The sequence below is a fragment of the Staurois parvus genome, unplaced genomic scaffold (genome assembly GCF_062004578.1).
Source record: "Staurois parvus isolate SC_StPar_1 unplaced genomic scaffold, SC_StPar_1.0 ptg000321l, whole genome shotgun sequence".
NCBI classification, from domain to species: Eukaryota; Metazoa; Chordata; class Amphibia; order Anura; family Ranidae; genus Staurois; species Staurois parvus.
Genome location: NW_028318117.1, coordinates 4,003,012 through 4,024,256, shown reverse-complemented (window position 1 = coordinate 4,024,256; position 21,245 = coordinate 4,003,012). Strand labels below are relative to the sequence as shown.

At 39.9% G+C, this 21,245-nt stretch overlaps 1 protein-coding gene across 2 annotated transcripts in view; it reads right to left on the bottom strand.

Moving 5' to 3' along the window:
- SGSM2 (small G protein signaling modulator 2) overlaps positions 1-21,245 on the bottom strand; it is a 475,991-nt gene that overhangs the window by 126,103 nt on the left and 328,643 nt on the right. For both annotated transcript variants that reach the window (XM_089683765.1, XM_089683766.1), the window contains exons 5-7: positions 19,401-19,468; positions 17,764-17,912; positions 6,000-6,134 (exon numbers count right to left, since the gene is read on the bottom strand). In XM_089683765.1, the coding sequence (XP_089539891.1) occupies positions 6,000-6,134; positions 17,764-17,912; positions 19,401-19,468 (352 nt within the window). The remainder of the gene's footprint in view (positions 1-5,999; positions 6,135-17,763; positions 17,913-19,400; positions 19,469-21,245) is intronic.

The window sequence follows — 21,245 nt, the reverse complement described above, 5'->3', positions numbered from 1 at the left end:
GGGCAGGGCCCCTGGAGGGTCGAGCTTACGTGATTCAGTACTACAACAGAGAGAAAAGAGGAAGATAGGCAATCACAGTTGCAATGCTCTCAGGTCAGATTGGCAGTGCTCAATCCACGGGAAAAAAGGGCTGAATTTCAATCAGCAGATGCTTTTGTCTGGGCTGGGCTCCTGCTACTTAATGAGCAGCTCATTTCTTTCAGTGCTCAGAAGATGCTCAGCTGTCGGTTAATTACTTGTTGTCTCCACAGTGACTCACCAGGATATGATTACCTGCCTCATTAGTCCAGCATACAACCAGCCCTTTTTGCTATTTTAGCAGCTTAGCTCATTTCCTCCTTGCCCTTGTGTCATCTATGATCTTCAGTGTGTTCCTGCTGTGTTCCTATATACAACTCGGTCTGGCTGACTTCTCTTCTGATTCCTGTTCCTGCTTTTTGGCTCCTGACTATGCTGACTTCTGGTTTCCTGACTCTGGCTCGTCTGATAACCTGCTCTGGCATCCAAACCCTGACTTCTGTTTTGACTACATTCCTGATCTATGTTATATTTGCTATTTCATTAAAAGGTATGATTTTACCTGCACTTTCTGCCTCTGCCTGGTTAATGGTTCCTGACAGCTTTCCATTAAAACAACCTGGCAAGTTAAAAAAAAAATTTACATTTGTCTATTTATCCCCTTGTTAACCCTTAGTTCACCCTTATCAGCCCTATTTCACTCATTCTCCCCTTCTACCTTCAAGTTATTTGCAAATAACTTTTCAATCACATATAGGAACTTGAATAAAAGTATAAACTATAATAAAAAAGTGGGGTAAGTGAGCGCTAGGAGCAATGTAGTATAAATATGTCAGCGGCTATGCACCAAAAGGTACCATATAAGACCTTCAAGCAGACAAAAATGAAAAGAGGGGGTGAAGCGCTAGTAAAATCCACAAAAAATAAAATGTAAAAGACCATAAATATATAAAAACAATAAATTCACATATAAATCATGCGTAATAAGGTGATACTGTGCAGATATATGCGCCATTAAATGTGTGGTTAATATCGTGAAGGAGGTGTCAGACTCAATCAACTATATAAAAGTAAGTCCAAAGTGACAATGTGAGTGAGATCTCAAATGATCTTTAGACATCCAATGACTAGAACCGTGGAAGAGGTGAGAAAATGGGTATAGATTGCGCACTCGCCAGATACGCAATCTTTATGTGCATTTGTGTTGTATAACCACAGAACATCAGATGTCCTCAGATAGGTCTGGTCAGATCTGGCCATGTATCACTCACCACCTCATGGTACTGTCACACTCGGGAATGACTGCTCTGCAAGTGTAGCCAGCTCCCACAGGAGCTCAAAAGAGGCCAATAGTGCAGTATTTCAAGGATGTTTATTCCAAAAGTAAGGCAAGTTAACATAGTGGAAGTAATAAAAGCAATACTGACCAAAACAAGATGGTCACCAGGGCCCCGCGTGGCGTCAACCTGCTGTAGCTCTGGGCTGACGCGTTTCGAGCTATGGCTCGTAGTCATAGGGGTTCAGCTTACAGCTGTTGATGCTACACTGTCCTTTAAATAAGGGAAATGGTGCATGTGTCGTTATCGTGTGCCATTTTCCCAATGCTGGATGTCTCAGCGATGGGCGCAATTTTGGCGAAGCCCGGTTAACCATGCATGCACGAGCGTCTTGTAAACTAACAGGCAGACATAGCGAGGATCACCAGGGAGGGGTGTGTTGCTACGGAAACGATCCCGTGAATGCACACACATAGAAACTCAATTAACACTGGGTCAAAGTGAAATTATGCCATCTGCACCCAAATAGACTTTAATATTCTGGTCTAAAGGTGATAGTAGTGGTTTAAAATACCCATATAGATATATAGCAAATAGGTGTACCTCTGGTGATCCTGTAAATATAACGATCAGCAATATTATAGTCCTTATTGTACCAGCATTATTGCATATCCCATAAAAAATAATCAATAATAAGAATACTACAAGATAAATAGATACATCACAATTAAGATAATAAGACTAATGTCATTCTGATAAATAGCATAAAAACATATAGATAAAAACATATGAGCCCATATAATATATTATAGAAACAGGGGTAAAATTATGCAGATATAATATCTGTCCCCTTATGGTGCAGACATTATTGCACATCCCATAATAAATAACCAATAAGTAATATAAAAAAATCACAATTGGGATAATAAGAATCCATAAACTAAATACAGTCATGGCCGAAATTGTTGGCACCCTTGATATTTCTCCAGGAAATCATGTATTTCTCACGAAACGTATTGCATTAACACATGTTTTGCTATACACATGTTTATTCCCTTTGTGTGTATTGGGACAAAACAAAAAAAGGGAGGAAAGAAAGCAAATTCGACATAATGTCACACAAACCTCCAAAAATGGGCTGGACAAAAGTATTGGCACCCTTTCACAACTGCGGATAAATAAGAATGTTACAAGCATGTGATGCTCCTGTAAACTCACCTGGGGCAAGTAACAGGTGTGGGCAATATAGAAATCACACCTGAAAGCAGATAAAAAGGAGAGACGTTCACTTAACCTTTGCATTGTGTGTCTGTCTGTGCCACACTAAGCATGGACAACAGAAAGAGGAGACGAGAACTGTCTGAGGACCTGAGAACCAAAATTGTGGCAAAATATCAACAATCTCAAGGTTACAAGTCCATCTCCAGAGAACTAGATTTGCCTTTGTCCACAGTGCGCAACATTATCAAGAAGTTTGCAACCCATGGCACTGTAGCTAATCTCCCTGGTCGTGGACGGATGAGGAAAATTGATGAAAGATTGCAACGCAGAATAGTCCGGATGGTGGATAAGCAGCCCCAAACATGTTCCAAAGACATTCAAGCTGTCCTGCAGGCTCAGGGAGCATCAGTGTCAGCGCGAACTATCCGTCGACATTTAAATGAAATGAAACGCTATGGCAGGAGACCCAGGAGGACCCCACTGCTGACACAGAGACATAAAAAAGCAAGACTACAGTTTGCCAAAATGTACTTGAGTAAGCCAAAAGCCTTCTGGGAAAACGTCTTGTGGACAGATGAGACCAAGATAGAGCTTTTCGGTAAAGCACATCATTCTACTGTTTACCGAAAACGGAATGAGGCCTACAAAGAACAAAACACAGTACCTACGGTAAAATATGGTGGAGGTTCAATGATGTTTTGGGGTTGTTTTGCTGCCTCTGGCACTGGGTGCCTTGACTGTGTGCAAGGCATCATGAAATCTGAGGATTACCAAAGGATTTTGGGTCGCACTGTAGGGCCCAGTGTCAGAAAGCTGGGTTTGCGTCCAAGATCCTGGGTCTTCCAGCAGGACAATGACCCCAAACATACGTCAAAAAGCACTCAGAAATGGATGGCAAAGAAGCGCTGGAGAGTTCTGAAGTGGCCAGCAATGAGCCCAGATCTAAATCCCATTGAACACCTGTGGAGAGATCTTAAAATTGCTGTTGGGAAAAGGTGTCCTTCCAATAAGAGAGACCTGGAGCTGTTTGCAAAGGAAGAGTGGTCCAAAATTCCGGGTGAGAGGTGTCAGAAGCTTATTGATGGTTATAGGAAGCGACTGATTTCAGTTATGTTTTCCAAAGGGTGTGCAACCAAATATTAAGTTAAGGGTGCCAATACTTTTGTCCAGCCCATTTTTGGGGTTTTGTGTGACATTATGTCATATTTGCTTTTCTGCCTCTGTTTTATATTTGTTCCAATACATACAAAGGGAATAAACATGTGTATAGCAAAACATGTGTTAATGCAATACCTTTTTTGTGTGAAATACTTGATTTTCAGGAAAAATATCAAGGGTGCCAACAATTTCGGCCATGACTGTAATTCTGATAAAGAAGAAGAAGACCATGTAAGAACCTACAATATGTAAGGTAAAGTTATGAAAAAATGATGTCCGCATCCTAAAGCGTATAAAATGTTTAAAAATATAAAAAATATATATTAAAAAAATATATAAATATAGACTTCGCCAAGACCTGAAACAGTAATGATAAAATAGAAAAAAAAAATGCATGTATAAATGCGTTTATAAAATAGTAAAATATATAAAAATACTCAACTATTATCAATAAAACAATTAATATCCAGTTCTATGTTAAGCCCCTGTGGACGCATGGAATCCATCTGGAAAATCCATTTGGTTTCCATCTGCGACACCGCTCTTCTTTTATTGGTGCCTCTCCAATGGGCTTGCACTACATCAATCCCCACAAACATCAAAGAAGATGGATCCCTATTGTGATGTATTCTGTAGTGCATCAAGAGCGAATATTCCTTATAGCCTTTCTTCACGTTACTAATATGCTCTCGTAATCTGTCTCTGAGCCTCCTAGTAGTACGTCTGATGTACTGCTTATTGCAAGGACATTGTAAAAGATAAACAACATGCCTACTGTAGCATGATATGAAATTCTTAATCTTAAAAGTCTTGCCAGTGGTGGCAAGTGAAACTTTCAACTTTCTTTTTCCTTCTCCCATTACATGTGCATATGATACACTTATTGCATGGGAAAAACCCAACCATATTGTCAAGGAAAGAGACTTTCTTAGGTGGATTAATGATGTTAGGGGCTATCAGGTTTCTAAGAGATTGGGCTCTCCTATAGGTGATCTCAGGTTTATCTGGTAAAATCTTGGTTAGAACTGGATCTCCTTTCAAAATTTTCCAATTCTGATTTATTATCCTAGAGATCGTTTTATACTGTCTGGAAAACATAGTGACAAAGGGGCAGATTTTAGGTGGCCTATGCAATGTGTTATCAGCCAGTAATAGTTTTCTGTCCATATTTGCTATCTCATACATGGTCCGGGTAAGGTGTAATTCTTCATATCCCTTTTCCATGAATCTATTTTTAAGGACAGAGGCTTGAGATAAGTAGGTATCCAGGGAGGTACAATTTCTTCTTATTCTAAGGAATTGGCCTTTGGGTATGTTAGAAAGCCACAGAGGGTGATGGCAACTACTAGTGGGAATATAGCTATTGCGGTCTGTTGCTTTAAAGAAAGATGAAGTTGCAACAGTACCATCTAAGTTCATCAATATTAAATCCAGAAAATTCACACTGGTTTTTCTATATTCAAACGTTTCCCACTAGTAGTTGCCATCACCCTCTGTGGCTTTCTAACATTCCCGAGTGTGACCATGGGGCGGTGAGTGATACATGACCAGATCTGACCAGACCTATCTGAGGACATCTGATGTTCTGTGGTTATACAACACAAATGCGCATAAAGATTGTGTATCTGGTGAGTGCGCAATCTATACCCATTTTCTCACCTCTTCCATGGTTCTAGTCATTGGATGTCTGAAGATCATCTGAGATCTCACTCACATTGTCACTTTGGACTTACCTTTATATAGTTGATTGAGTCTGACACCTCCTTCATGATATCAGCCGCACATTTAGTGGTGCATATATCTTCAAAGTATCACCTTATTACGCATGATTTATATGTGAATTTATTGTTTTTATATATTTATGGTCTTTTACATTTTATTTTTTGTGGAGTTTACTAGTGCTGCACCCCCTCTTTTCATTTTATAAAACTATAATGCACAGGAGTGTAGCATGTTTAGTTATTTTCTAGTGGTGCACACCTGAACAGGTCTGCTTTAAAGGAATCTTGTCATTATTCTGCTACCAATTTTAGGCATCAACATTCTGATCTCTGACAGCAGTGGCTTTTTCCCAATTGCCAAGCTGCCTACCAGGCCAGGTCAGCCTAAATCAAAATGATCTGACTGCCCCAGGAGTGGAGATTAGCCTCAGATTTAAAGAGCAAGGCAACAGGTACAATAAAAAAAAATTCTCAAGCAGTCTATGCTTGCTTGTTGCAATTGTCCTTGTTCCTGACCCCTAATATTATATATAACTTATATAGGTATATATAAAATGGGACTACAGAAATCTGATGACCTTAGCAGAAATATATGTTTACTTACCGGTTGAACGAGTACATTGTTTTTCCCATAGAGTAGATGTATTTTGGAATTCTGGTGAAGTGACTCAACATATTCCCGTGCCGATGCTGCAAATTTGTCCTCTGACATGCTACCACTGGAATGACGCTTCTTAATCTGTGAAAAGTGGAAAGCTTCTTTCAATAAGTAGTTTGTCACAGCAAGTACAGTGTCTTGAAAAATTATTCATACCCATTGAAATTTTCCACATTTCGTCATGTTACTACCAAGAACGTAAATGTATTTTATTGGGATTTTATGTGATAGACCAACACAAAGTGGCACATAATTGTGAATGTCTTTTTACATTTGGCGGTCAGCAAGTGGTTAAAGACAATGGGAAAATGTTAACCACAGATAAAGCTAGATGATCTGCAAAGGTCTGACTATATATTTGGTCTTAATGTTTCTAAGGTGACCTAATTGGGGAAATTATTCCAAATGTATTTGCTCTTATTCCTCTGTAGTCATATATATTTGATTTTGCAGCCATTTGATTAATTCAGCTTTCAAATACCTTACATTTCAAGTATTCGGAGAATGACTGACCCCTTGGCAGATCATCAAGTCTTCAGGGCACATTCCTCAAACACGGAGAACATTTGTTTCTCTGCTACATATAATTCCTCTTTGATTTTAGAATTTGCCCTTCTATCTTCCATAAATAATCATTGGTGACTCATACTATCCCTTACTCCACTCACTTACAATCTATTCTAAATGGTATTTGCTTTTCAGAATCAAAGGCATACGTCTGCGTGTTTGTCTTTTTAGGTCAGAAAATATTGCCAGTGATGTCAATCCCAGGGTTTACTTTTTTCTGTGAAGAATGTGTCATTTGTGGCTGTTCAATGTCGATTGTTTGTATTATTTTAGATTTAGAGGAATTTATTTTTAGAACAGAATAGAGGAACTAATCCATTCCAGCTGTTTTTGCTAAAAATAGTTTCTAGACTTATGCACCTTGGACTTGTTACAAATATACTTCCGTGATTCAAATGTCTAAATTGTAAACATTTAATTTTATAACTAAAGTTTTTAATTAAACACATAAAACATTATTACTACAAAAATTACATTTGTTCTTACATTTGACATAACAAGAAGTGAATATATACAGATGCACATTGATCAGCCATATTATGACCAGGTATCTTGTTTCAGTAGCATCTTGAAGTGGGTGGGATATATTAGACAAACAAGTGAACATGTTGTCCTTGGGCAAAAATGGGCAAGTATAAAGATTTGAGCGCCTTTGACACGGGGCAACTTGTAATGACTAGACGACTGAGTCAGAGCAATTCCAAAACTGCAGCTCTTGTGGTACGTTCTCAGTGTGCAGTGGTCAGGACCTACCAAAAATGGTCTAAAGAAGGAAAACCAGTGAACCAATGACAGGGCTCATTGATACACGTGGGGAGCAAAGGTTGGTCTGTGTAGTCCGAACCAAAAGAAGAGTTACTGTAGTTCTAAAGGTTTTTTTTAATATTTAGTTTATTTCTAAAATAACAAACATGTTATACTTACCTGCTCTGTGCAATGGTTTATGGACCCTCCCCCTTACTGAGTGCCCCCAGCACAAGCTGCTTGCACTGGGGGCACTCATGCATGCTTGCTCCTGAGCCAGCTCTGTGTGTCTATGGGACTCAGTCCTGCTCCCCGCTCTCTGCTCACTGGCTGTGATTGGCAGCAGTGGGAGCCAATGGCTTCCACTGCTGTGTCTCAACCAATGAGGGGAGAGAGAGAGACCTGGGAATGCTGAGGCTCTCATGCACAGTGCTGGATGAAGATTGGGCTCAGGTAAGTATTAGGAGGCTGCTGAAAGTTTTTTTACCTTTACTTGTAGAATGAAAAAATGTTCAGCCTTTAGAAGCACTTTAATGCTGGTTCTGATAGAAAGGAGTCAGAGCACACAGTGCATCACAGTTTGTTGTATATGGGACTGCGTAGCTAAAGACTGGTCAGAGTGCTCATGCTGACCAGTGTCCACAGCCAAAAGCACATACAATGGGCACCAGCATCTGGACTGGACCACCGAGCAATAGAAGAAGGTTGCTTAGTCTGATGAATTCAAGAATGGTTTGAGGAACACAAGAATGAGTTTAAACTGTTGATTTGGTCTCCAAACTCTCCAGATCCCAATCCAATTGAGCACCTATGGGATGTGCTAAAACAAAAAGTCGAAACCATGGAGGCCTCAAATTACAACTTACAGGACTTAAAGTATCTGCTACTGATGGCTTAGTGCAAGATACTACGACATACCTTCAGAGGTCTAGTGCAGTCCATGCCTCAACGAGTTATGGTGAATGGTCATAATGTTATGACTGATCAGCGTATTTCACTATGCACTTGTATTGTCTTTATTTTCTCTTTTACTTAGTCACTAAATAAAATGAAGTAGATAAATACTAAAAAAAGTGCTAATTACTGTTAACATAGCCTAAGGACAAAAATAAAAAATGCGCATGCAGATCAAATGTCAGTAAACCTGGTAATCCATTATTTGTGGAAGGTGCTGCACCATGTTTATTGACAGAGGACATTTATACCTTTTTAATTTTTCCTTAGTTGCCATTTTTGTCATCACAGAAGATGGATTATACACTGCTCAAAAAAATTAAAAGAACACTTTGAAAACACACCAGATCTCAATAGGGAAAAATATCATGCTGGATATGATGTTCCAACCAACAGTCCCAGATTTTATTGTACTTTCAATACTGATATGGACTGGGCAATGTGTTAGGAATGTAAGGATGCCCCATCGTTTGATGGACATTAAAATTATCAACCTACAGAAGACTGAATTCAAAGACCTCCTCGAAAATCTAAGTGAAAAAATGATGCAGCAGGGTATTCCATTTTGCTGAAATTTCATTGCAAAAGCTCAAAATGGTACTCAGTAGTTTGTATGGCCCCCACATGCTTGTATGCATGCCTGACAAAGTCTGGAGAAGGTCCCTAATGAGACGAAGGATGGTGTCCTGGGGTATTTCGAAGTATGATATCCCAGAGTTTTTCTATTGGATTTAGGTCAGGTAAGCATGGGGGCCATTCATTGGTATCAATTCCTTCATCCTCCAGGAACTGCCTGCATACTCTCGCCACATGAGGCCGGGCATTGTCATGCTCCAGGAGGAACCCAGGACCCACTACACCAGTGTAGGGTCTGACAATGGGTCCACGGATTTAATCCCGATACCTAATGGAAGTCAGGCTGCCATTGTCTAGCCTGTAGAGCAGGGGTATTGAATTAAAATTCACCAAGGTCTGGCAGTACAATTTGCATGCATCAGAAGTCCAAATCTCATGTAGGCCCCTGTCGTGCATTGTCATGTGTGCCAAACCACATGTTGCTGCGGTGTGATTTTGAAACAAAAAAGGGCCGGGGACTTCTTCAGGTTTCTAGCAGGTAGTGCTGACCTACCCACAATGTGTGCACCAAATGCACATGTACAGATCTGAACCTGTTTTCACATCAATGTCCTCAATCCCCATTGCACATCACAGTCCCCTCCTCATTCAAAGCAAGATCCCTCTTGATGAGTGTCCTCAGCTCCCCCTTTACATCACCCCCCTCCACCCCTTTCACAGTAGTGTTCTCACACTTCCTTGACATCAACCCCCCCCCCAACAGTACTGTCCTCAGCCCCTTCACTGCAGAGGACTCTGCCCCTTTTTACATCATCCCCCGACATTACTTTCCCCAGACCCCCCCATGTTACTGTCCTCAGCCCCCACATTACTGTCCTCAGTCCCCTCCATGTTACTGTCCTCAGCCCCCCTACACGTTACTGTCCTCAAACCCCATATTACTGTCTTCAGCCCCCCATATTACTGTCCTCAGCACCCACATTACAGTTCTCAGCTCCTCCCACTTTAATGTCCTCATCTCCCACACATCACAGTCCTTAGCCCCCCCACATTACTGTTCTCAGCACCCCCTTAACACTAATGTCCTTAGCCCCTTTAACTTCGCCACCCTGTCCTATCTTACACAGTGATTGATTGCTAGGACTGCCCTTCATCGTAGCAACCAATCACCTGCTTGTTAACCTCCGGCAGCTCCCATCCTCCATCCAGAACTGTCCTGCCTCCCGCTGTCAGCTCTGTGAGGATGACCGCGAGACAACTGGGGTAAGAAAAGGCTCTTAAATGGCAGGACTGCATAGGTCTGGATGGGACAGTGACTCGGTCCGCATCCAGATCCTGGTCCTTCATTTAGTGATGCCTGCTGTAGAGGTTTGTGTGTCCCTCCATGGATATGCCTCCCCAGACCATCACTGACCCACCACAAAAACGGTCATGCTGAACGATGTTACAGGCAGCCCAACATTCTCAATGGCTTCTCCAGACCCTTTCAGATACTGGTCCTGCTGATGGGTTAAGGACTTTCTACGGCCCTGTCCAGCTATCAAAGAGTAACTGCCTGTCTCCTGGAATCTCCTCCACGTTCTGGAGATTCGCTGGGAGACGTTTTGGCAATGGCACGTATTGATGTGCCATCCTGGAGGAGTTGGACTGCCTGTGCAACCTCTGTAGGGTCCAGGTATCGCCTCATGCCAACAGTAGTGACACTGACCCTAGCCAAATGCAAAACTAGTGAAAAACAGTCAGAAAATATGAAAAAGGTAAAAAAATGTCAGTGGCTTCCACCTGTAAACACATTCAGGTTTGGGGGTCATCTCATTGTTGCCGATCTAGTGCACCTGTTGTTAACTTCATTAACACCAAAGCAGCTGAAACTGATTAACAACCCCCTCTGCAACTTAACTGACCAGATCAATATCCCAGGAGTTTAATTGACTTCATGCTATATTCTGATTAAAAAGTGTACCTTTATTTTTTTGAGCAGTGTATTTAAAGAATGGGCAATGTTTTGGGGTTTGCCCTAAAATATTCTGAGATCTAAGCTGTATACCAGCACACCAAGGATCACCAATATGGGTCCAGAAGTTTTAATGGATGATCACATAGTTACAGAAAGGCAACGTTTCGGAGTCTCACAGGACCCCTTCATCAGGCATGTGACCATCACATGCCTGATGAAGGGGTCCTGCAAAACTCCGAAACGTTGCCTTTCTGTAACTGTGTGATCATTCATTAAAACTTCTGGACCCATATTGGTGATCCTCGGTGTGCTGGGGACATTCTCCCTTGCTGATTCTGCTCGGTTCCAACTGAGGGTCGCTGCAGGACACACTTATACACACATCCATTTCTAATGCAGCAACGTGTTTGTTTGGATTGTACACTTGTATTCTAAGTTGTATACCATCTTGCATCGCCGTGTCATTGTGTATATTCTGTAGCCTTTGCAGTCATTAATGGCTCCCAAGAATAAAGACCTCCAGAACACAGCAAAATCAATGTAACACGGCTATTTCATCCATCTTCTAAGTTGCATGAGCAAGGATAAGCCTTTTCAGAACCACAGAGAGCTCCCATGAGCCTGGCATAAACAGCAGTAATTAGTGACAACAGACCTCTATTAAAGGGAATCTATAGTCTTTAAAATTGCAATGTAAATCTTATCAATGTGTGTCAGTCTTTAGCCATATTATCTATAGTTTGCATTATTCTATATAAGTTAGAAACAAACAATCTAATGTCCATAGCACATATAGTATTTTTAATTTTGTATGGAAGACAATTAAAATGAGCTTGTGGAAGAAAATAAATCTATAAAATAAAAACTTTTGTAAATACTTGACAACATAGGCTGGTAAAACGTACCTAAAATCCTAACAGTTATTAAAGCTCATGCCACAGCAGCTTCAAACTGCTTTAACTTTTATGCACTGGAGGAGAAGCCTACATTTCCATAATGCAACATTACTTTTAGAAGCAATTGTCATATCCTTTAGATTTAACCCCTCTCTTCGGTGTCTGTGAGTGGGCCCATTTGTCAAGACCATTGAAATGTATGCTGATGATATGCTCCTTTACTTAGGGGATCCTGGTCTCTTGTTGCTGGCCACCCTGCTAACTATTGAGCAATTCGGGGAACAGTCCAGTTTAAAAATTAATTGTGACAGGTCCCAGGTACTCCTCAATAACACCTTTCCTTCCACAGTAGAAAAAGCATCTCTTCCTCTCGCCAGAGTTAGTTCATTGACGTACAGTTAGGTCCATATATATTTGGACACAGGCAAAATTTTCATATTTTTGGCTCTGTATGCCACCAAAATAAATTAACATGAAACAATCCAAATGAATTTGAAGTGCAGACTTTCAGTTTTAATTCAAGGGGTTGAACATAAATATCAAGTATAAATTTTAGGAACTGCAACTATTTTCATACAGAGTCCCTCCATTTTTAGGGGCTCAAATGTAATTGGACAAATGAATATAATCATAAATAAAATGTTCATTTGTAATATTTTGTTGAGAATCCTTTACTGGCAATGACTGCCTGAAGTGTGGAACCCATGGACATTACCAAAGACTGGGTTTCCTCCTTTCTGATGCTTTGCCAGGCTCTAACTGTGGCTGGACTGTCTTCAGTTGTTCTTTGTTTGTGGATCTTTCTGCCTTTAGTTTTGCCTTCAGCAAGTGAAATGCATGCTCAATTGGGTTGAGATCAGATGATTGACTCGGCCATTGCAGAATATTCCACTTCTTTTTCTTCAAACGCTCCTGGGTTGCTTTTGCAGTGTGTTTTGGATCATCGTCCATCTGTATGGTGAGGCACCGTCCAATCAACTTTGCTGCATTTGGCTGAATCTGCGCTGACAATACATCTCTAAACACTGCAGAATTCATCTGGCTGCTTCTGTCTTCTGTCACATTATCAATAAACAAAAAAGACCCAGTGCCACTGGAAACCATGCATGCCCATGCCATCACACTGCCTCCACCCAGCTTTAGTCCTCATTCACACTGGATGTTTTTATAGCTGCTGTTTTTGGCTTTTGATATTTTTTGTTACAGCCAGTGAACTCCCCAGCATGTTATCCTATGTGTCCATACACACATAGACTGTAATCAACGTTTTTTAGGAGGGGCGTTTTTTGTCTGGAAAAAACCCCCAGAACTGGTGGGTTTCTAGAGAAGTTTTTTTAACTGTAAAAATGCTCTAACACTGAAAAACGTGGTAAAACGTGGTAAATCGCAGCAAATCAGTGTTTTTGGATTTTTTTGGGGTAAAAAAAAATTTCTTTACAAAAACGCTATAAAATGCTGAATAACTCAAATTTTTAATGTGACTTTACACAGCTAACATTACCAGTGTTATTAATACGCTCAGTGTGCATGGAGCCTTACAGATGACATGTGCTTTGGATCATGAGCTGTTCCATGCCTCCTCCACAGTTTTTCCTTCCTGTCATTCTGGTACAGATTAATTTTAGTTCCAAAGAATACTTTTCCAGAACTGGTCTGGCTTTTTTAGATGTTTTCTGGCAAAGTCTAATCTGGTTTTTCTATTCTTTTTTCTATTCTTCAGACTTATGAATGGTCTGTATTTGCTCTCATGAAGCCTTCTCTTGATTGTAGACTTTGACAATGATACAACCACCTCCTGGAGAGTGTCCTTCACTTGTCTGGATGTTGTGAATGGGTTTTTCTTTACCATAAAGAGGATCCTGCGATCATCCACCACTGTTGTCTTCCATGGACGTCCATGCCTTTTTATGTTGTTGAGCTCACCAGTGTGTTCTTCTTTCCTTATAATGTATCAAATTGTTGATTTGGCCACTCCTAATGTTGCTGCTATCTCTCTGATGGATTTGTTTCATTTTTGAAGCCTTACAATGGCCCGTTTCACTTGCATGGACAGTTCCTTTGAATGTATGATGTAGGTTCACAGCAATAGATTCAAAATGCAAATGCCACACTTACAATTAACTCCAGACCTTTTACCTGCTTAATTGATGAAGAAATAACGAAGCAGTAGTCCACACCTGGCCATGAAACAGCTTTTGATTCAATTGTCCAATTACTTTTAGTTCCTTGAAAAAGGGGGGATGGTTACTCTTAAGAGCTGTAATTCCTAAACCTTTCCTCCAATTTGGATGTACATACCCTCAAATTAAATATGAGAGTGTGCACTTTTCATTAATATCCATTATATAACTATAGCTTTAATGTGTTTTGGTAAATACCTGAAAAAAACTAAAATTGTGCCTGTGTCCAAATATATATGGACCTAACTGTATTTGAGCATATGCACTACGAGATCACCCTCAGATCACGCATCGTAACATATCTATAGGCTTTGGTCAAGTTCAGAACCCAGGTATAGGATAAACTTCCACTGGGTGTCATGGGTAGAATTAATCTAATAAAAATGGCTCTTTTGGCCAAGATCCTATACCTTCTGTGGCATCCCCCTATGTATTTACCACTAAAGTACTTTAAATGTATAGATTCCATCCTTAAATCATTTGTCTACGGAAATGGTAGACACAGAATTCACAGCTACAGCTTAAAAAAAAATTGCCTGCGGGGAAATCTCTTACCTGGTTTAAATTTTTATTATCTGCATGTAACACTCACACCTACCAGTAACTAAGCATTTTTTAAATAAGATACATTTGGCTATCAATACTACCCAGGCTGAGGAGCTAAAGGGGATGCCCTAGGTCAGCTGGAGTGTCTATTTGGCTATTTACTTTTGTTTACCGGTGAATGCATATGGGTGGAGGAATTACAGTGACGATTGGCTCAATAATTTGGATTCACGTTGCCGCATTGCACTTGCAGTGGAGATTGCTAATCATTGGAAATATTCATGAACTGACATTGTTGCACTAGCACTATTCTCACTCTAATGGTGCATTTTTTGAATGGTTATATAATTTACGAACGGTTATATATTGTTGCACTAGCACTTTTTTCACTTTAATGGTGCAATATTTGAATAGTTACATATATTTACACACACTTGTTCACTTTACAATATAATATAGTGCATAATTAGAGATGTATTTACTTTTGCATGCACTTTATGATATGAATTGCACTATTTATGGCTGTATTGATGTAATTTAAGCGCTGCACTATTTGTATTACATAGATAAATTTATGAAAATATTCCTACATAAAGTTTATTTACTGCAATAAAGCTGATCACGCAAGACTAGATGCAAGCTACCCCTCCTACCTTCCAAGCCTGGTTATCAGAAGTAAATGCTATCATCTTATATACACTGCTCAAAAAAATTAGGAATACTTTTTAATCAGCATATAGCATCAAGTCAATTAATCTCCTGGGATATTGATCTGGGCAGTCAAGTAGCAGAGGGGGTTGTTAATCAGTTTTAGCTGCTTTAGTGTTAATGAAATTAAGAACAGGTGCACTAGATGGGCAACAATGAGACGACCCCTAAAACAGGAATGGTTTTACAGATGGAGGCTGTTGACATTTTTTCCCCTACCTATCTTTCTGTTTTTCACTAGTTTTGCATTTGGTTAGGGTCAGTGTCACTACTGGTAGCATGAAGTGATACTTGGACACTACAGAGGCTGCACAAGCAGTCCAACTCCTCCAAGATGGCACATCAATAAGAGCCATTGCCAGAAGGTTTGCTGTGTCTTCCACCACAGTCTCTAAAGCAAGAGATTCCAGGAGACAGGTAGTTACTCTAGGAGAGCTGGACAGGGCCGTAGAAGGTCCTTAACCCACCAGCAGGACCAGTATCTGCGCTTTTGTGCAAGTAGGAACAGGATGAGCACTGCCAGAGCCCTACAAAATGGCCTCCAGCAGGCCACTGGTGTGAATGCCTCTGACCAATCAATCGTAAACAGACTTCATGAGGGTGGCCTGAGGGCCTGATGTCCCCTAGTGGGCCCTGTGCTCACTGCCCAGCACAATAGAGCTCAATTGACATTTGCCATTGAACACCAGAATTAACAGATCTGCCACTGGCGCCCTGTGCTTTTCACAGATGAGAACAGGTTTGCCCTGAGCACATGTGACAGATGTGAAATGGTCTGGAGAAGCCGTGGAGAATGTTATGCTGCCTGTAACCTCATTCAGCATGGTGGTTTTGGTGGTGGGTCAGTGATGGTCTGCGGAGGCATATCCATGGAGGGACACACAGACCTCTACAGGCTAGACAATGGCACCCTGACTGCCATCAGGTATCTGGATGAAATCCTTGGACCCATTGTCAGACCCTACGCTGGTATAGTAGGTCCTGGGTTCCTCCTGGTGGATGACAATGTCTGGCCTCATGTGGCGAGAGTATCCAGGCAGTTCCTGGAGGATGAAGGTATTGATACTATTGAATGGCCCCCATGCTTGCCTGATCTAAATCCAACAGAACAACTCTGGGATATCATATTTCGGTCCAACCAACATCGCCAGGTTGCACCTCAGGCTGTCCAAGAGACCAGTGATGCCCTGGAAGGAAATACCCCAGGACAACATCCGTCGTCTCATTAGGAGCATGCCCTGATGTTGTCAGGCATGCATACAAGCACGTGGGGACCATACAAACTACTGCATACCATTTTGAGTTCCTGCAATGAAATTTCAGCAAAATGGACTAGCCTGCTGGATCATTTTTTCACTTTGATTTTCAGGGTGTCTTTGAATTCTGTTCTCTGTAGGTTGATAATTTTCATTTCCATCACACGATGGAGCATCCTTACATTCTTAACACATTACCCAGTCCATATCAGTATTGAAAGTACAATAAAATCTGGGACTGTTGGTTGGAACATCCCACTACATGTGAGTAACTTTTAATTCTGCCCTTTTGGGCTCTACAGGTCTTTGGACTTCAATTGAAGCACAACTAACTATTCTCGTTGAATGTAGATACTGCCCCTTGTGCTGTTTTTTTGGGGGGAGTTTTGCATTTTTTTCCTACACTTTAGTCTAGTACAGACAATGAGAAAATTAGGATGAAAAATACTGCTTTCTGAGCGATCATCCAATAATCTGATCATTAGTACACAGCTTTCGAGAGTCGATCACAACAGTTCATGCAAAATTATCCAAAGGGACAAGCACTTCAATTTTTCTTTCTCGATAACAGAATGAACCATTTTTGTTTAAATAGTACAATATTTGTCCATAAAAAAGTGACCAAGACCGTGCATGCTCGGAAAGGAAAGAATACATTACAATACAATAGATTACATCACTTCCAAAGTTGTATTCTGTCGTACAAGAATTCTCATAACTCTAGTAACCTATTCATTTTCGATATGAGACTAGCATGCAAAACAAAAACGAATGATCATTTGTCCAATATTCTCATCATATGTACGAGGCTTTAGGCTTTAAATAATTCTCAAATGCAAGTTTGATGTACCTGAAAGCATTCTGCATTTGCCGCTTACACAAGCCTTTATGGAAATGTGTGCAGGAGAAAACCCAGACAATTAAGAAAACATACAAATATTAGGCTGGCAATATTATTCTCTCTATAAAGAAATTAACCCAGACCTTCACTACTACAATGTAACAGTGCTAACCACGACAACATTACTGAATCAGATGAATCCAAAGTAGGTTTGCTTTATTTGCGAGCATACAGTATAATTTTACTGAAGATGAAACACTGATAATCATTTAATCAGCAGCCAATAATGTATTTGAAGTGGTGTAGATTGCTCTAATCAGCAATGTTTAATCTTGGAAGACCCCAGAAATTAAAAATCATTAACCTACACATAAAGAAATACAAGGCCAAAGAAAATGAATTATGCTTAAAACAAACACATATGGTTTATGAAGCATCAGCAAACGACCTATATACTTTGTTGGATAAAAGACAAGGATACATACACCTAGGGCGGGTCGCTTGCAGGGACTTGAGTCCTGGCGAGTGTGAGTTCCATGAATCCTGTGTCTCTGCACTAGTTCATCAGCTGAAGGATCTGTCCAGTAATGATCTGCTGTCTTTAGCTTTGTGTATTCTAATGCACAAGGTCCAACTGCAGAATAACACAAGGAGAATTGAATCCACTGTGCAATACAGTAATTTTAAGAATACACATCACTGTTCTTGTTCCTGAACTAAAGTAGTTGTTACATGCATTCAGTTTACTTTAAAAGAAGTATTAGCACAAGTATTATTGAATTGTGAGAACTGTGATTGACCATGGAATGGTAGCTTTCAGTCTACACATTTCTTTCCATTTCACATGCCTTTTATATATATTTATCTCTATTATATGAAGATTAAGTGGCAGTGACAGGTTGAGGCAAACAAAACACTGCTAGGGGTGTGGTTGAAGAAAAGGTTTTTTTTCAATAGATTTAAACCATGTGAATAAAATGCAACCACTGTAATAAACCCAGATAATACTAGAATATAAATAAAGCATCTGAAAAAAAAAAATTCAAACACAGAATATGTCATTATCATACATGCATTCACCACTATGAAGTATTAGTAAGAAAAGGAAAGGGACTTCGGCAGGGATCTGACCATATAAGCACAAAAAACATAATTTTATCAGTTTTTAACGTGTTATCTGGTCTCCCACAGTACACACCCCATGGAAATGCAATTATTTTGAAAATATAAACTGCTTAATACCTTTTTTCATTAGCAGTTAGAGCAGTCTTGTGACTTCTATCAGTATCCAGCACAGCACATGTTAAAAATTGTAGGAGGAGCTTTCTTTCTGCTCTAGGCCCTGTGCTGATCACATGCACTTTCCCAAGAAAAACAAAAACCTCTCTAGCAATACACACTAAACTGAGCATGTGCAGAGTGTCACCACACATATGTCTTATCGGGAGATAAGAGGGAGACACTGGAAGAAGGGAAGAATCAGAGAAGTCAGGCTTAAACAGCATTTTTAAACAATGCAGAGGATTAACCCTTTAAGCTCCACAGTGAGTATAACAAGCATGTTTTACTGCATATACAGACTCATTTTACTGTTGTGGGTTTAGTAACACTTTAAGGACAGAACCATAAAGGTAGGTCCACATCAAAATACAAACCCATTTCACATTGCGTTTTTGCATTTTAGGTTCCAGCAGTTTACCTCTCAATATACTGATAAATCTGCATTTAATTAGACATATGTAAAAATATCTGTGAATGGAGGTGGGCGATCTTGTCATTCATCTGCCTCTCCTCCATTCAGAAAACACTTTGCATCCCGTAAAAAATAATCTAAGGATCTTTTGTGAATGTAGGATTGGGCGGACCAATCAGCTTCCAGGTTTTATTGTTCTAGCTTAATTGAACAAGTTGTAGTTAGAAGCTAACTGGTTACCATGCACAGCTGGACCAGATTCTGAGTGCTCCGGTTTTAGTAAATCAACCCCATATATTAGTCGTTATAAAACTGACAATTGCAGGACCATCAGCATTTGACAGCCCAGTCCACTTATCATTTTACAAAAATTTGCACTAAATGTATTTGGCTATACCTAATAAACCATGATTCTCGTTTTAGTCTTACCTAAAAGAACTGCCAAGATCGGACCGCAAACTGGATCAGCCAGTAAAGCTTCTTTCTCATAATATTTACTGTAGAGATAAACAATAAACAATCAAGTATTGCATGCAGTGACTTTATCACACAATTCAACCTTTATGTGAGAGTGGGGCGATCCACCTGCCCCTATTGTCACCACTGTGTCCTGTAGTAAGGTAGGGTCTGGCAGAAGAAACCACAGAGCACAGCAGCTGACTAAGAATCCAACTCTTCAGAACGCTGGAGGATTCTTCAGGCAACGTTTTCTCCTCTACAGTAGAAATAGATACTGAATAGCAAGAGTTGAGGAATTACAATCTTTGTTACTTTTAGTGCCATAGCACAGTGGTCATTAAAGATGGCAGTGTGAATCCTCTGCAACCACCCTGTTATGCAACCAGTCCTATCATTGGAAGGTGCAATCCCAATTGTTGTTGATATTAAGTATTATGAAAAGAATACAATGTCAATCTATCCAACCTTTTATCTTTTATAGCTTGTTTTATATGTTCTCACTCATTAAGGAAAGACATTTAGCTTTTGAATTAGGATGCTTTTACTGATTTATGGGGAAATGGTGATAGAATGTCATGTATATTGTTACTATAGAGAACAGTAAATTAGCTTTGCTATATTTTCAGCACTATATTTTCATCCATTATGGAGCACATTAAGATACATTATATCTGAGCTATAAGGCATGACTAAAGTAAGGTTAAACATTTCCAGCTGAATTATATTACCACTTTCAAAGAGGATTAATATGTAATTCTTCTTGCTGAAATAGTCATTTGTTCATTTATAAGCTCTGCTCAGCTGGATTCATCCCCATAAAAGCAAGTAACTGAGCAAACTGAGCACAACAGAACAAAAATGGTAATTAATTGTATTTACATAAGTTATTTGACTGTTCTGCCGTACAACATCACACTGAGATCTCTATCATTCTCTATTTCTATCTTATAATATCAAACATACAGTGGGGCAAAAAAGTATTTAGTCAGCCACCAATTGTGCAAGTTCTCCCACTTAAAAAGATAAGAGAGGCCTGTAATTGGCATCATAGGTAGACCTCAACAGAGACAAAATGAGAAAAAAAATCCAGGCAATCACATTGGCTGATTTGGAAAGAATTTATTTGCAAATTATGGTGGGAAATAAGTATTTGGTCAATATCAAAAGTTCATCTCAATACTTTGTTATATATCCTTTGTTGGCAATGACAGAGGTCAAACATTTCCTGTAAGTCTTCACAAGGTTGGCACACACTGTTGCTGGTATGTTGGCCCATTCCTCCATGCAGATCTCCTCTAGAGCAGTGATGTTTTGGGGCTGTCGCTGTGTGTGCCAACCTTGTGAAGACTTACAGGAAATGTTTGACCTCTGTCATTGCCAACAAAGGATATATAACAAAGTATTGAGATGAACTTTTGATATTGACCAAATACTTATTTTCCATCATAATTTGCAAATAAATTCTATCCAAATCAGCCAATGTGATTGTCTGGAATTTTTTTCTCATTTTACCTCTCATAGTTTAGGTCTACCTATGATGCCAATTACAGGCCTTTCTCGTCTTTTTAAGTGGGAGAACTTGCACAATTGGTGGCTGAATAAATACTTTTTTGCCCCACTGTAAATTAGCCATACCTCCCAACAGTCCTGGGATTTTAACAAAAACCCGACATCCCACAGAGCTATACCCAACTTGGCTCCTTTGCATGTGCAAAGGCAGCAGTTATAAAAGTCCCAAACCTTTGTCATCATTGCGCATAGACAGAAACTTTCCTGCATGTGCACAAATATGCCAAATGGCTCTGCCAGGACCCA